At 47.0% G+C, this 14,122-nt stretch overlaps 1 protein-coding gene across 3 annotated transcripts in view; it reads left to right on the top strand.

The window, feature by feature from the left end:
* The window catches only part of TMEM200B (transmembrane protein 200B), a 32,537-nt gene extending 20,637 nt beyond the window's left edge, over nt 1–11,900 (top strand). For all 3 annotated transcript variants that reach the window (XM_035120387.3, XM_088672453.1, XM_088672454.1), the window contains one exon: nt 9,702–11,900. In XM_035120387.3, coding sequence (XP_034976278.1) covers nt 9,718–11,091 — 1,374 coding nt within the window. In that variant the 5' untranslated portion in view covers nt 9,702–9,717 and the 3' untranslated portion in view covers nt 11,092–11,900. The remainder of the gene's footprint in view (nt 1–9,701) is intronic.
* Nucleotides 11,901–14,122: the final 2,222 nt, after the last annotated feature.

Here is a 14,122-nt window from a genome sequence, read left to right as displayed (position 1 = left end):
GCCCCCAGTGTCCTTTGTTAGCTGCCAAGTTCTCCCCTTTTTTTAAGGGAAACTCCCTTATGCTGAATAGGCTTCCTTGTGAGAAAAGGGAAAACTTGACAGCTATGCCCCCCCCAAGCTTCCTGAAACCTCATTTTGGGGTATGGGTGGTGCTGTTTTGGCTACAGAAGCACTGAAACACACACCAGGACATCAGAAATTGATGGATTTGTGTCTGAGTGCTTAAGTAAATTATTGTTCCAAGAAGGTCTGGGAGGGCCTTCCATTTTTAGGATTTCTGAAGCATGGAGATGTAAAAGATTGACAGGAATATGGGAAGAGGCAGTGGGGCAAGGAGTCCTTAAATGCTGCTCCCTCCTTACCCCTACAGTGTAGGTGACACAAGAAGGCTGTGTTGAAAGGGGGCTATTTTTAACCCCCCCTTAATCTCAGCCTATGATTAAGATTCTTCTCCATCTCCACAGAAGGAGGTGACTGGAGAAATGAATGCAGTCGCAGTCAAGAGTTCATAGCTGCTGCTTCCTTTTCCGTAGCTGCCAGTTTCGGGGGTGATGATGCTTCGCTAGAAAGTATGTTATCAGAATTAGCTGAGCCTGCAACGACAAGGGAGGAGTGTAAGGCCACCTTTTGACTCCTCATACTTTTTAATATTTGGTCACATAAAGACATTTGGGCAGGAGGTGTGCTGTTTTCAATCTGGTGGAGCTGCACTGTGACCTTTTTTGCCATGTAGTTGAAAAAGAATGTATTCTATGCCCTCTGGCATGCCTTTGTTTCTAGAATTAATGTTTCAGCAGTGTAGGGGATCAGATTTGACGATCCCATCCCAATCGCTGATGTAGAACCACCCACTTTCGGCAGCACGTTCCCCTCACCTTTGGGGATGCGAATGATGCTGAGGGGTGTTATGGAGGCAAAGATAGTAGAAGCAGAGTTTGCTACCAGATCTGGATCAGGTGACAGCCATCTCTGTCGCTTTCATGCTGGATGACGTGCTGCCACTGCAGTAGAGCAGAGGATGTGGGTGGCGCTGTGGTCTAAACCACTGAGCCTCTTGGGCTTGCCAATCAGAAGGTCAGCGGTTCGAATCCCTGCGACAGGGTGAGCTCCCGTTGCTCTGTCTCAGCTCCTGCCAACCTACCAGTTCGAAAGCATGCCAGTGCAAGTGGATAAATAGGTACCGCTGCAGCGGGAAGGTAAACGGTGTTTCTGTACGCTCTGGTTTCTGTCACGGTGTTCTGTTGTTCCAGAAGCGGTTTAGTCATGTTATGTATTCAGGCCACATGACCTGGAAAGCTGTCTGTGGACAAACGCCGGCTCCCTCGGCCTGAAAAGGAGATGAGCGCTGAAACCCCATAGTCGCCTTAACCGTCCAGGGGTCCTTTACCCTTTTTTTTTTTTTTTTTTTTACTGTTAGAGCAGAGTTGAGGAATCTGCTATCTTCCAGGTGTTGTTGCACTCCAGCTGCCATCATCCCTGATGGATGAGCATGTTAACAGGAGTTGATGGGGAGCTGCCCTATATTGAGTCAGATGCATTTGCCCCTCCAGTTTAGTACTGTCTACCCTGACTGGCAACAGCTCTTCAGAGGTTCAGTCTGAGCTACCAGTGACTGAACTTTCATGGTGTAATGGTTAAGAGCGGTTGACTCGTAATCTCGGGAACTGGGTTCGCGTCTGCGCTCCTCCACATGCAGCTGCTGGGTGACCTTGGGCTAGTCACACTTCTCTAAAGTCTCTCAGCCCCACTCACCTCACAGGGTGTTTGTTGTGGGGGAGGAAGGGAAAGGAGATTGTTAGCCGCTTTGAGACTCCTTAAGGGGAGTGAAAGGCGGGATATCAAGTCCAAACTCCTCCACCTCCTCCTCCTCCTCCTCCTCCTCTTCTTCTTCTTCTTCTTCTTCTTCTTCTTCTTCTTCTTCTTCTTCTTCTTCTTCTTCTTCTTCTTCTTCTTCTTCTTGCGGCATACAAGGCAGATTCTCTGCCTCTGAGCTACGACCATTCCCCCAAATTACACAAGTAAGGACTGGATTTTTAAAGGGCTCTGTGGGGGTCTGGCTGCATTGCTCCATGTTGCCTGTTTCACATTCTGCTGGTGCCTAGCAGGCAAATTCCAAAACCCCAAGATTTATTTATGTTTTCTCAACAGGAAAGATCACTGGAAATATAATTTATTCCGACTGCTGAGTTGGTATCTTGGCAGTCGGAATCACAAATGCACACTTGCTCAACCTTTCTAGGGTCTCCACTGTATAACTGGTACCTTGGAGCAGTTTTGAGAATGGTTCGGTTCCGAGAAATCTTAAGTGTTTCCTCGTAGCTGTCATGTTGCAAAGAGGTCTCAGTTTTCCAAAAATAGCTAGCCTTCCCTCTTGAGAAGAATCTGCTGAGTATGCTAATGCACATGATCAGATGCAAGGCTAGTAGGGAGCGAAGGCTCTGTCGAGAACCCCAATGGCGTTGTATATTTTTCGTGCTCCTAGATACCTGATTAATGTGCATCAGCTTGGAGGAAACATCTCCATTCCAAATGTAAAAAGTTAATGCTTTTTAAAAAGCAGAATACCGCACTAATTGCCCAGTAATGCAGCCAGGCTTTGGAGCAGAAGGTGCAAGTAGTCGCTATAAAGCTGCAAACGCCAGAGAAATTGCACTTAAATACTCCAACTAAAAACCCCGTTGAATCTCAACGGAGCGTCGGCCAGCACAGTTACCATTTTGCCCGGGATGTCCTGTGTTCATTACCTACATCATTAGGCATACATTATGCTGCTTTCCGTAGCTACATTTATATATTTGCCTTTCTGCCAATGCACTCAAAGCCATTTGTAGCTCAAAATAAGACCTTCCCATTTAATAGATGTTCGACACATCACAAACGGGGGAAAGGATAGGGAGGGAAGATGGGATGGAGAAGAGGAAGCAGACGGAGGTATCGACCCTTCCATACTGTTACAAAAGGACTAGGTGGTGTTTATTAAATGTATTTCTTGCCCTTCCTTGCAAAGGAGCCCAGAGTACTTAAAACACAACCAAAACTCAAATAGAAACCTATTTAAAGCAAACCATCTAAAAAAACAGTAAAACTCAATAAAACACATGTACATTTAAGGACAGATAGAACGAAATCACATGTCTGGATAGGCCTGCCAAAACCATAGCTGCCAAGTTATCCCTTTTTTTAAGGGATTTTCCCTTATGCTGAATAGGCTTCCTCGCGAGAAAAGGGAAAACTTGGCAGCTATGGCCAAAACAGAAAAAGTTTCAGCAGGTGTCTATAAAGAGATGACCAGTGGTGTGCGGTCAGTGGATTAACCATCAATCAAATCTCCTTAAAATGTGTTAGAAAAAAAACGTAAAGGAAATGCTGCAAGCAGCAGCTTTTACATATGGAAAAGTGCTGTTGCTTGATATGCTAATAATATTTTCCGTTTTTATTACTGGTATCATTAACTAAGTACCACGTTGCCAATGGCATCCCATGCGCTCCACATGATTATATTTGACTGCAACGTGTTTTTTTTATTATTGTTTTTAATTTCTGGCCACTGTGCTTTTCAGTTGAGTAGGATCCTTGTGGTCCAGACTGGAGACTCCATAGCTGGCTCAACACAACCATCCTTCTGGAATGTGTTGCCTTGACTCTGATCCACTTTTTGCATTTCTGCAAAGCGTGCCACCATAATTCACTCACATTTGTGAACTCTTGGGTCCTGTGCAATGGTAACCACATCATAGAGTACAAGCAAAAGTCAAATTAGAACTAATTAGGTTCAGAAACTTCTCGGGGGTGTGTGTGTGTGTCCTGATCTTGATTTTGGACATTCCCTTGGCCAGAGATGGGGAACTTGTGGCCTGCCAGATGTTGTCAGGCTCCCATCATCCCTAGTCTCCATGGCCAATGGTCAGGGATGATGGGAGTTGGAGCCCAGAAACATCTGGAAGGAGAACCAGGCTCCCCATCCCTGCCCTAAAGTATATGGATAGATGGAGCTATCCTGTATCCTTGAAATTTACACCAGCAGGCTTTGAAGACCTTTGGAGCTCTGCTATAGAATCCTAGAATTGTAGAGTTGGAAGGGACCCCAACCACCTGCAATGCAGGAATCTCAGCTAAAGCATCCAGGACAGATGGCCATCCACCCTCTGCTTAAAAACCCCCAGTGAAGAAGAATCCACAACCTCCCAAGGGAGACCGTCCCACTGTTGAACAGCTCTTACTGTCAGAAAGTTCTTCCTGGTGTTTAGTTGGAATCTCCTTTCTTGTAACTTGAATCCATTGTTTTGAGTCCTACCCTCCAGAGTAGGAGAAAATAAGCTTGTTCCCCTTTTTTCATGTGATAGCTCTTGATATATTTGAAGATGGCTGCTGTATCTCCTCTCAATCTCCTCTTTTCCATGCTAAACTACCTAACAAGTCTGTCTCCTCTTCTGACACACCAGAGTGTAAATATGGGGTGTGCTTATTCCTATTCCCCTTGTGTCGTCCTTTTGTTCCATATCAAATCTAACCCCTTCTGCTATTGATCTAGGATGGATGTAGGCTCGTTTCCACAGGCCAATGTCATCTAGGGGAGGAGGGATTCCCACGGGAGCATTGGGCTCATAGGAGCTTCCTAGGAGAGAAGCACTGTTTGAGCAGGCCTATCCCCTTAGCAATTCCTGTGTTCAATTCCAACCATTTGGCTGAGCAGTCATAGGAAAGCAGCCTCAGTGTAATCAGTCCCAGGAGATAAGAGAAGCAACAAAGTGGAGGGAAAGCTTCCTGTCTACCTCTCCAGACTTGTTAAAAGCAGCATGGAGAACTAGGGGACACACACACAAACACAAACACACACTGGCGAGCAAGTGGGAGAGATTCTTGCAAACCATCTTACAAGCGCTTCAGATCTTTGCATTTTTCTTGAAGCCCACTCAGAAACAGTATACCCCAGGGCTCAGAACTTTGCTCACTTATTTCCAGGATTGCAAAACATTCGGTAGAGTGGTTTTGAAGGTTTGAGGTTGGTGCGTTTATATGTGTTGAGAAGTGCACTGGAGTTAGACTAATAGTCACCTTCCTTTGTCTTGACCTCTGCAACAAAGAGCCACGCATGGATTTACACAAGCACCAAAAGTCAGCTGATCTGTCAAATGTGGAGAGCGGGGTGGGGGACGGATCAGGTCTGCCAGCCCGATCCAGTTCCCTTCACCTTGCTATATAGAGCGGGACTGGGAAACCTGTGGCCCTCCAGATGTTTTGGACTTCAACTCTCATCAGCCCCAGCTAGCAGGGCCAGCAACATCTGGAGTGCCTGAACTTCCCCAGCCCTGCTGTTGAGGAATCTAAATAGCTATAAAACTCCTACTTGGGTGAAATTGTTGCAAGTTCCAAACGCTCCTAAATCCTCACCAGTTTTGTATATAAATTTGAAGGTTCTCTCCCCGCCCCCATGCTAGGCCAGTGTAGCTCAGCTATCAAAACTCTGATACATTGAATTAGGGAAATAATTCCATTTTTTTTATTTTAAAAAATTGAAAAACGCTATCTCACAAAACCTGAAAGCTTAAACTCTCAGAGTCCCAGCCAAGGCACTGAGCTGTCATAATGTTCTATGATGCTAATAACACACAAATTTCTGGAGCATTTCTCTTCCCTTGAGCTGTCACAAGCCTTAGCGCCACCCCCACCCACCCCAAAATTGAAATGAGGTGGTTGGGGCAGGGGAGAGTGGAAGAGTACTTTTTAATAGGAGGTGGGTAGATTCTGGAGCTGGATCACAAATGGCCATTGAAAGCAACCTCCTTTGCTGACTTTATATTTAGCTAAGTCAAATGTGCCTTGCTGTAAAGTATAAAATTAATCAGTTAACTTGAGCGACAATGTCAAAGAGTCCTAGACATATATATATATATCTTACGCAACCTTTCTTGGGAATTCTAATAATAAAGCCATGCTCTTGAACTCCATACAAAGAACAGCCTTTCCTAGCTCTGCTTTGTGTTCCCTTTTTCCTCTGCTTTTTAAATTCAACTTTGGCTGATGCCAGACAAATCGAGGTTGCTTTCAGATGACATATGAACGCTGCCTTTTAGCACGGGGCCAAATTGAAAGTCTGTGCATTTTTTTTAAAAAAAAAATTCACCAGAGTTAGCTAGCTATATCCTTCCTCGATCTTGACCTCTCAACCTTTGGTTTGTGTGCCTAGGGACCTGGTCTCAGCCCTTTCCATGTATTTAGACGTCATAACATTAAAGAAGGACCTTGAGTGGAGATCGGAGTGCTTGGATTTGGCCTCCTGTTTCCCACAGTTCAGCAATATGGCTGTCCAAAGTGGTTGAAGTGGGATAGTGTAAACACAACTTAAATGATCTAGGCGGGGAATAGGGTTGGGCAATATCTGGTTTTCAGCATAATGATATGTCACCAGCTCTAAATATCGCAATATATTGCCAATATATCACAATGTCTGAAATAAGGAATGGAGCAATATAGAGGCATTGGCTGGCTTCAGGTTTTTCCCACATTGTGATTTTTTGCATAGCACACACACATCATGATTCACAATATATTGCCAGGTCAAAAATTATGAAACCAATAACACTATATGGACTTCAAACAAGTTTGGGACAGTATTTCGATCTGTCGCCCAGCCCTAGAGGGGAAATGGTGGGGCTGACTCATTGCTAGCCAGGAAAGGCAGAAATCAAGGTAGACTTTGACCATAGCATGCAGGGAAACTTAAAGTCAAGCATTCAAGGCTATTGTTCGCAAAAGAGGACCAGCTGAGTGTGTGACGGTTAACAGCTGTACAACAGTTTATTGCCATGAGGCATAATCCCAACGGCAAGTCCTTTTATGCGGACCCCACTGAAACAAATGGGAATTGTGCCAGAGCTCGTGTGCTTGCAGCTATCCCGTTTACTTCAGTGGCTTGGATAGTGCCCTGTGGCAAGCTCCCCTGCTCAAGCTCCATCAAAATGACTGGGAACGCTAGAAGACCATGAACTCTTCCACAATACCCAGGGGCAAAGGGTTTCTTTCTGTGAATTAGTGCAGTGGTGGTTGATATAGCTGCCTTTTCTGTTAATGGAGGGGGGGCATACCTGCGTCCATTTTGTGGTCCTGCTCTCCCCCCACTCTTTTAGATGTGGCAGTTATTTTGGGCTTCGCCATTCACCCACGGCAGCCATTTTGCATTCCGCTGCGCCCTGCCACGGCAGCCATTTTGCGTTAGGCCATAAACTCTGCGGCAGCCATTTTGTGACCGCCGCCCACAGTTGGTGGGCCTTGCCTGAAAGGGCCCTGGCAGATTCTGCGATTGCATCCTCCTGTGTGCGCATTTGGAACAGGGGAAAACTAAGAGAGGAGTCTGAGAAGAGCCAGGGCAGTATGGAAGCAGGCACTAGGGGCTGCCTGTACCAATGGGGGTGGCCTGTGAGTTGGTTGAATCTGAGCCCCCCCCTCATGGCGATGCTTGGACCCTGACGCAGAGGACCCCTTGACGTGAAATATTTCAAGGACGAGACTGTCCCTGCTTGACCCAACAACATGTGATGGTAATTTGCAACGGCGCCTCATGGGTTTTGCAAAAAGAAAAAGTTTGGAAGGGCTGGTACCACCTACCTTGTCAGCAGGAGATTAAGCAGCTTACTGTAACAGTTTAAGGTAGGTCACATCTCAGATGGTAATTATAGTGAGTTATTCTCAGCAGCAGGCTGACGGGACAAGCACATTTCGAGCCACTGCAGCCTGAAGTGGGGCAGGCAGCGGGGAATAATCTCTGGAAAATTTGAGGGCAAGCTTAGAAATGCCTGTTATGGTGGATTTTCCCAATGCTGGCTGGCACCTGGAAGAGACAAAGGTTAGCCGCAGGGGGTTGCTCCGTCAAGAGGAAGGGCTTAAATTCATGTTGCCAAAGGATTAGCTGAGTTTGAAATGTTATCTTGCCTCTCCCCGACATATTATATATATATATATATATATATATATATATATATATATATATATATATAATATCCTTCCTAGAAATTGTCGTAGGTTGGCAGTTTGGGGCAAGAACACACTTTTCATTCTAAAGTTCAAACACTTAATTCCTTCCCGGGAGACTAATAATACCTTCAAAAGAAGAACATGGAAAAGAGGAGTTTTCTGTTGGAATTGCTGGTACTCCTTCTGCCTCTTGAATAGAATGAAGTGGTGCCCCGATGGCTTCTGATCTGAGATCCACTTTGAGCCCCAAATGAGTAAAACAGGACCCACTCCTGAAATTTATTAATAAGAATGTGTTGGTTCAGATGTAATACATAACCATAATTAGTGTTACGTGAATGAGCCTAGGGAAACCCTGAGTTTACACCCACACACACACCCCTATATCTTCTCCGGTGCAGATCAGGTGCAAGGAGGTCCGAAAGGTTTTGTTTCTGATTTAGACCAGCCACAGCTTGCCATGTTGCTTAAGTCCCAACACACTGTAGTTCCTCTTAACTATGATCACCGAATGGCATAGATATACGCCACCTGTTGAGTTTTGCTGGTACTGTCTGGTTGGTTGCTGCATTTGGGAAGGACCTTCCTCATAGGTTAGTTTGGCCAGTGACTCCCCTCACTTCACTCCTGTAAAATGCAGCTTGGCTCACTTGCCTGAACTCTTTTGCTTATTTCATTCTGCTGGCCATTGCAGCGCCTCTTTTCTCTGTTTGTGCCACCCTTGGCAGATTGGGTAAATTGGGTGGGGATTGGGTGGTCTTATATGCAAAGATTCTGCAGAGAACTTGCCTTTACGTTTAAAACATAAGCCTAGAGAAGTTTCAATTTGTAAATCTCTTCTTGAGGGATGCAGGAACATAAAAATTAAAGGCACCTTTTAAAATGGAGTCTATAACCCTGTTGTTTATATATTATGCATAATATGCAGAGATAATGTGTATATTATATCCCATGTTTCTTTAGTCATAGAAATGAAGGTGGTTTATGCTTTGTGTTCCACTGTGGTTTCCCCTCCAGGCAGTGACCAGTTCAGGACTTTCTTAGCTTCAAGAAGATGGCAGCATCACATGCCTTCAAACCATGACCTGGGAATCTTGGGAGAGGATTGTACTTTAGGGGTAGGGCACCTTGAGGACACCGTGTTTGGGGAGATTAGGCTAAACTTTGCCAAAGGAAAGGTCAGGGCCATTGGATCGTAGAGTTAGAAGGGACCGTGAGGATCATCTAGTCCAACCCCTTGCAATGCAGGAAACTTTCACGCAGTGTGGGGCTCAAACCCACGATGCCGACATAAAGAGTCTCATGTGGAACACCTGGGAATCAGAGGAGGTCGCAGGTTCAATCCCTGACATATCCAGCTAGGACTGGAAAAAACTCCTGCCTGAAGTCCTAGTGAGCTGCTGCCAGTCAGTGTAGACCAGGGACAGGTCCCTCCAGATGTTTTTGACAACAACTTCCATCACTGCCTACCATTGACCACTCTGTCTGGGGCTGATGGGAGTTGGAGTCCAACAACATCTGGAGGGCCACACATTCCCCATCCTTATGTTGAGTTAGGCAGATCAATCATCTGAACTGGTAGAAGGCAGATTCCTATGTGCCAGGAATGTGGGGTGGGGTGTGAGTGTATTATTGCTACTATTTCCCAGTGGAGGGAGAGTTTGGACAAGTCTCCTCTGCTTCTTTCCCATGTCTCCCTCTCCTTAACACCTTCTCTCTTTGTTGTCAAGATGGCCGGCGGACGACATGGGGATGGTGACAGCTGGAGGCCCTGCTAAAGCCGCGAGAGCCATGAAGAACCACCCCCCTTCAGGGAACGCGCCCACAGCACCCACCAGCGCCCCTTCCCGATGGCACCGGCGCAGGTTCCGGCGCAAGGCCCCCTCCGAGGTGACCGTGAAGGGCCAGCTGCGCATGCGCTCTACCTCGGGAGCCTTTGTGATGGTGGGCGTCTCAGTGGTGCTGGTGGGCATGACCATCGCTGTCATCGGCTATTGGCCTCACCGTGCCAGGTCCGGAGGCGGCAGCCAGCTGGGCAATGCCAGCACCACCGATGAGATCAAGAAGGAAGTGAAGGCCTTGGCCCACCCCCGCCCCTTACCTCACAGCGAGAAGCTGAAGCTCATTGGGCCTGTCATCATGGGCATCGGCCTCTTCATCTTCATCTGCGCCAACACCATGCTGTACGAGAACAGAGACATGGAGACCCGCTTGCTGATGCAGAGAGAGCTCTACTCCATGAGTCTGAGGCTCCCACAGGACACCAGCCAAGCAAGCAGCTACTTTCAGAGGAAGCCTACCTTGTCCTCCCTCCAGGCAAACGCAGAATGCGTGGAAGGTTGCTACGAGGTGGACCTCTCCTCCAGCGGCTTCCAGTCTTGCTCCAGCCCAGTCGCCAAGTGGCCCAAGGCTTACGACTCAAACAGGCTACAGGCCACCACCCAGTTCCACAAGAGCGTCTCGCCGTCCCTTTCCCTCCTGAGCGTCCGCTCGGATTCTGGCAACGCCGTGCTGGATAACCGCGGCCTCCCTTTTGCCCGCGGTGCGGAGTCAGTCATCTCGGCCGTCAATGCTCTGTCTCTGCCTCTCATTAAACTCAACAACTGTCTCCTCGAAAGCCAGCGTGTTTCTCGAGCAGCCATCCGGGACTTGGAAGGCAATTGCCTCCACTTGCCAGAGGAGAAGGATGAGGTGCTGAGGCTGTCATGGACTGTCCTCCCGGGGTGCAATGCTGCGGCTCCCCGGAGAAGTGAGCTCAGAGGCAGCCACGTGGTTATCGATATGGATAACGATGAGCCTTCCTCAGCCACCTCAGTGGAAAGACTCCTGAACCCCGAACGCACAAAGAGGGCATTCAGCTCGGACACTCAGATCCCTAATGCAGGTCACTCCAAGTCCCTGGATCTCGGCCAGCCGGGGGTAGTGTTAGTGGCACCAGTCAAAGACAGGAAGCACAGGAGCTGGCCTAGACTCGACCACATTGGCCTGGTCAACTATGCAAAACTGGAAAGCCGGGGCGAGTCTTCTGATAGGCTTTTGGAGCCAGCGAAGGAGCCTATCAGTGGCTTGAGCAGGGAGCCTTCCCAGGAGGTTGTTGCAGAAACGGGTTGTGGAAACTGACTCCGCATTGGAAGACGGCGTGTGCCGTTGGGATTTGCCATGTCATGCCGGGTGTTGCCAGGAGCGAACGTGTATATAGATACTTTGAAATGAATGTTTTGCAGCAGCGGCTGCTTAGTCAGTCTGCCAGTGGCCAAGCCCAAGTCTCCTGCCAGGGGAGAGATGCCTTTGAGATGCTGCTGAATGGATTGATTTCCTCCTTCAAGGGCCTGTTCAATTCTTGCCTTATAAAGATCCCCTCTTCAACTCCCCCCCCCACTCTGTTTGTGCGTGAAAAGAACTATTTGCCTAGAAATGGAAAGAAGACTTAGGATTGCAATGGGGCGGGCGGGGGGGGGGGTTGGTGGGGGCTGGTACTCCTCACTACACCCAAACCCACCCAGCCTCCCTTGGAAACATAGATGGTAAGACTGCGGGGGAGAATGGGGCAATTGCTAAGGTTTCAGAAACAATAAACTGGTGCCTCCTAAAATAGCACAGGTCTAGTTTTAAAAGTCACGAGATTATAATTTTTATACACAGATGCTAGTTTCAGAGCTCTTTGGGGCTAAACATCAGACCTTGCCTGCAGTATCTACCCCACCCCACCCCTGGTAGTAAAACAATTTTATTTTTTTTAAAGAGATTCTTATTGTTTTCTTGTCAATCTCATGTTCTGGGCTCTGAGAAAGCCAAAACATTTTAAAGTCAAAATCTTGCAAGTTAATTGGTGACTTTTTCTCCTCCCTGCCTCATCCCCCGTCCTGAATCACTGGGTATGTACATGCCAAGCAGGGTTATTAAAAAAAAAGAAAAAATGGTTTGCCTCACTGCTTTGAAGACCTCGAGTCGTTTGTTATGACTTAAACATTGTTTGGGATTGCTCTCTTTCCGAGGGAAATTTATCAGCTGATTTCAGCTAGCCCTTGACCAAAAAATGATAAATAAGCTTTCTTTCCCCCATGGATGGTGAGAACGTTTAGCATAGGAGACCATGCATTTCCTTAACAACATCTGCAAACTGATCTGAAGGCTCAGAGAGATGCTTCTTCCCAACCACTCCAGAGCTGGGAACCCCAGTGCCTCAACACACACACACACACACACACACACACACACACACACACACCCAAGTGCCGGTTCCCAAAAGCTGGAGAGAGAAAACTCTTGCAGTTCAAATATAGCCTGAGAACGGGATTCTGGCTGCAGGCATTTCCCATAACTATGAGTGGCTGTTGTGATGCAGATGCTGTGGTGCAGATGTCAGGCACCGAGCCAGCTGTGAAGAGGAGGCCTTACAGGGCTGGGTGGTGGAAGGCAGAGAATCACTGCCAAACAGCTGGGACCATAAATACAGGTAGCCAGATCTGTTTCAAGCAATCTCATTGTGCAGCTTCTTAATAAGACTTCGTAGCAGCATCCTGCCTGTATGGGGTTTCCTTGTATCTCCACAAGTGAGAGGGCTAGAAACTTACTTTAAAAACAAGGAGAGTTAACAATTCCTAAGAACACCAGAGGGTGCTTTATAGCAAGTCCGACCATCGGGTCCATCTAGCTCAATATTGGCTACACAGACTGGCAGCAGCTCTCCAGGGTTTTGGACAGGGTGTCTCTCCTAGCCCTTCCTGGAGATGCTGAGGATTGAACCTGGAACTTCCTGCATGCAAGGCAGATGCTCTGTTGCTGAGCCTATTGGCCTTTTCATACATCACCCTGGAAATCCTATGTAAGGAATAAGACTTATGCATGTCCAGAGAGAGAGAGGGAGAGAAGCATCTGATTTTCATTTTGCTCCCTTTGATTTTGAATGTCTCTTGCCACATTCCTTTCACATTTTTTTCCAATTACTCTGCCACGACCTCAGCTTCCCTCCAATGCTGGGAGTGTGTTAAGCTAAACTTTCTGTCTCCTGGTTCGTTTCAAGAGGAAGTGACCCAAAAAGAAATACTCCTGCCATTCTGACCCCACAGACGGCTTTTAAATAGAAAAATAAAGCAGTGGTGCAGGCTGCAACCCAACACATCCCTAACCTGGGAATAGGGATGTGGAGAGTGCTCACCCTCCTCCCACCCAGCAGCGGCAAGGGCAGGGTTAGTTAGTGTGCTCTGTCCTGCCCTGGGCGCCAGCAGACAGTGCTACGCCACTGCTCTCCTCCATGAATTTGTCTGATCTTTTAAAGCCATCTAGGTTGGTGGCCATTACTGCCTCCTATGGGAAAGAGTTCCATAGTTTATGACTGTGCACAGCATAGTCTTCCAAAAGTCAGCTTCGTTGGAAGTCCACGAGTGCTATGAAACATGGTCATCCTTTGAAATTTGCACTTCTGAACTTATAAATGCAGACATTTGACCAAGAAATGTGTGCAAAAATGCATATGATGCAGTAAAGGGCATATAAATAAGTGAAGTGTGTGTGTGTGTGTGTGTGTGTGTGAAAATTGACAGAAATTTATTGCATTATAAGAAACCGCTTTGCAAAAATGTGTATACTGCATACAAAAATGTGCACACGAGCAGAAATTCACACTAAAATGCTGGTGAATCTTTCTGTGGATTTTTAAAATGCAATCTGTTTTGGCCGGTTTATAAAGGCGGAGAACGGAGCTTAATGTAAGAAAAATGAGAAACTGAAATAGATTTCAGTTGCTCATGCAGCCCTTCATTTTCATTTTCCCTCTTTTAAATGGCAACATCACTTTCCCATCCTTGGGGCAACCTGGCCAGTTTCTGTGAACTTTGACCATTTGGGAGGAGGGCTTCCTCCCTACTTCCTCCCTGGTCCCAGAGATCGCTCCTTTCAGCAGGTGAGTGGTGATAGGACCAAAAGCAGAAAAAAGAGAGGGAGATATCAGAATGCTAGGCAAATCACAGCACTGTAGAGGTATCAACAAAAAATGGGGGGGGGAGTAAGGGAGAAACAAGCAAAAATGGAACTGGAGATTCATAGAAGCTGGCAGATTGTACAAGAGAACACTACACTGCAACATTTTGCTGCAGCTGGTTCTTTGAATGCTGTGCCTTCCAGTTCTCCAGCACTGCGACAAACATGATGT

The sequence above is a fragment of the Zootoca vivipara genome, chromosome 6 (assembly GCF_965207765.1).
Source record: "Zootoca vivipara chromosome 6, rZooViv2.hap1.1, whole genome shotgun sequence".
NCBI classification, from domain to species: Eukaryota; Metazoa; Chordata; class Lepidosauria; order Squamata; family Lacertidae; genus Zootoca; species Zootoca vivipara.
Note: the sequence above shows the minus strand (reverse complement) of the source record. Positions and strands in the feature narration are given on the sequence as shown.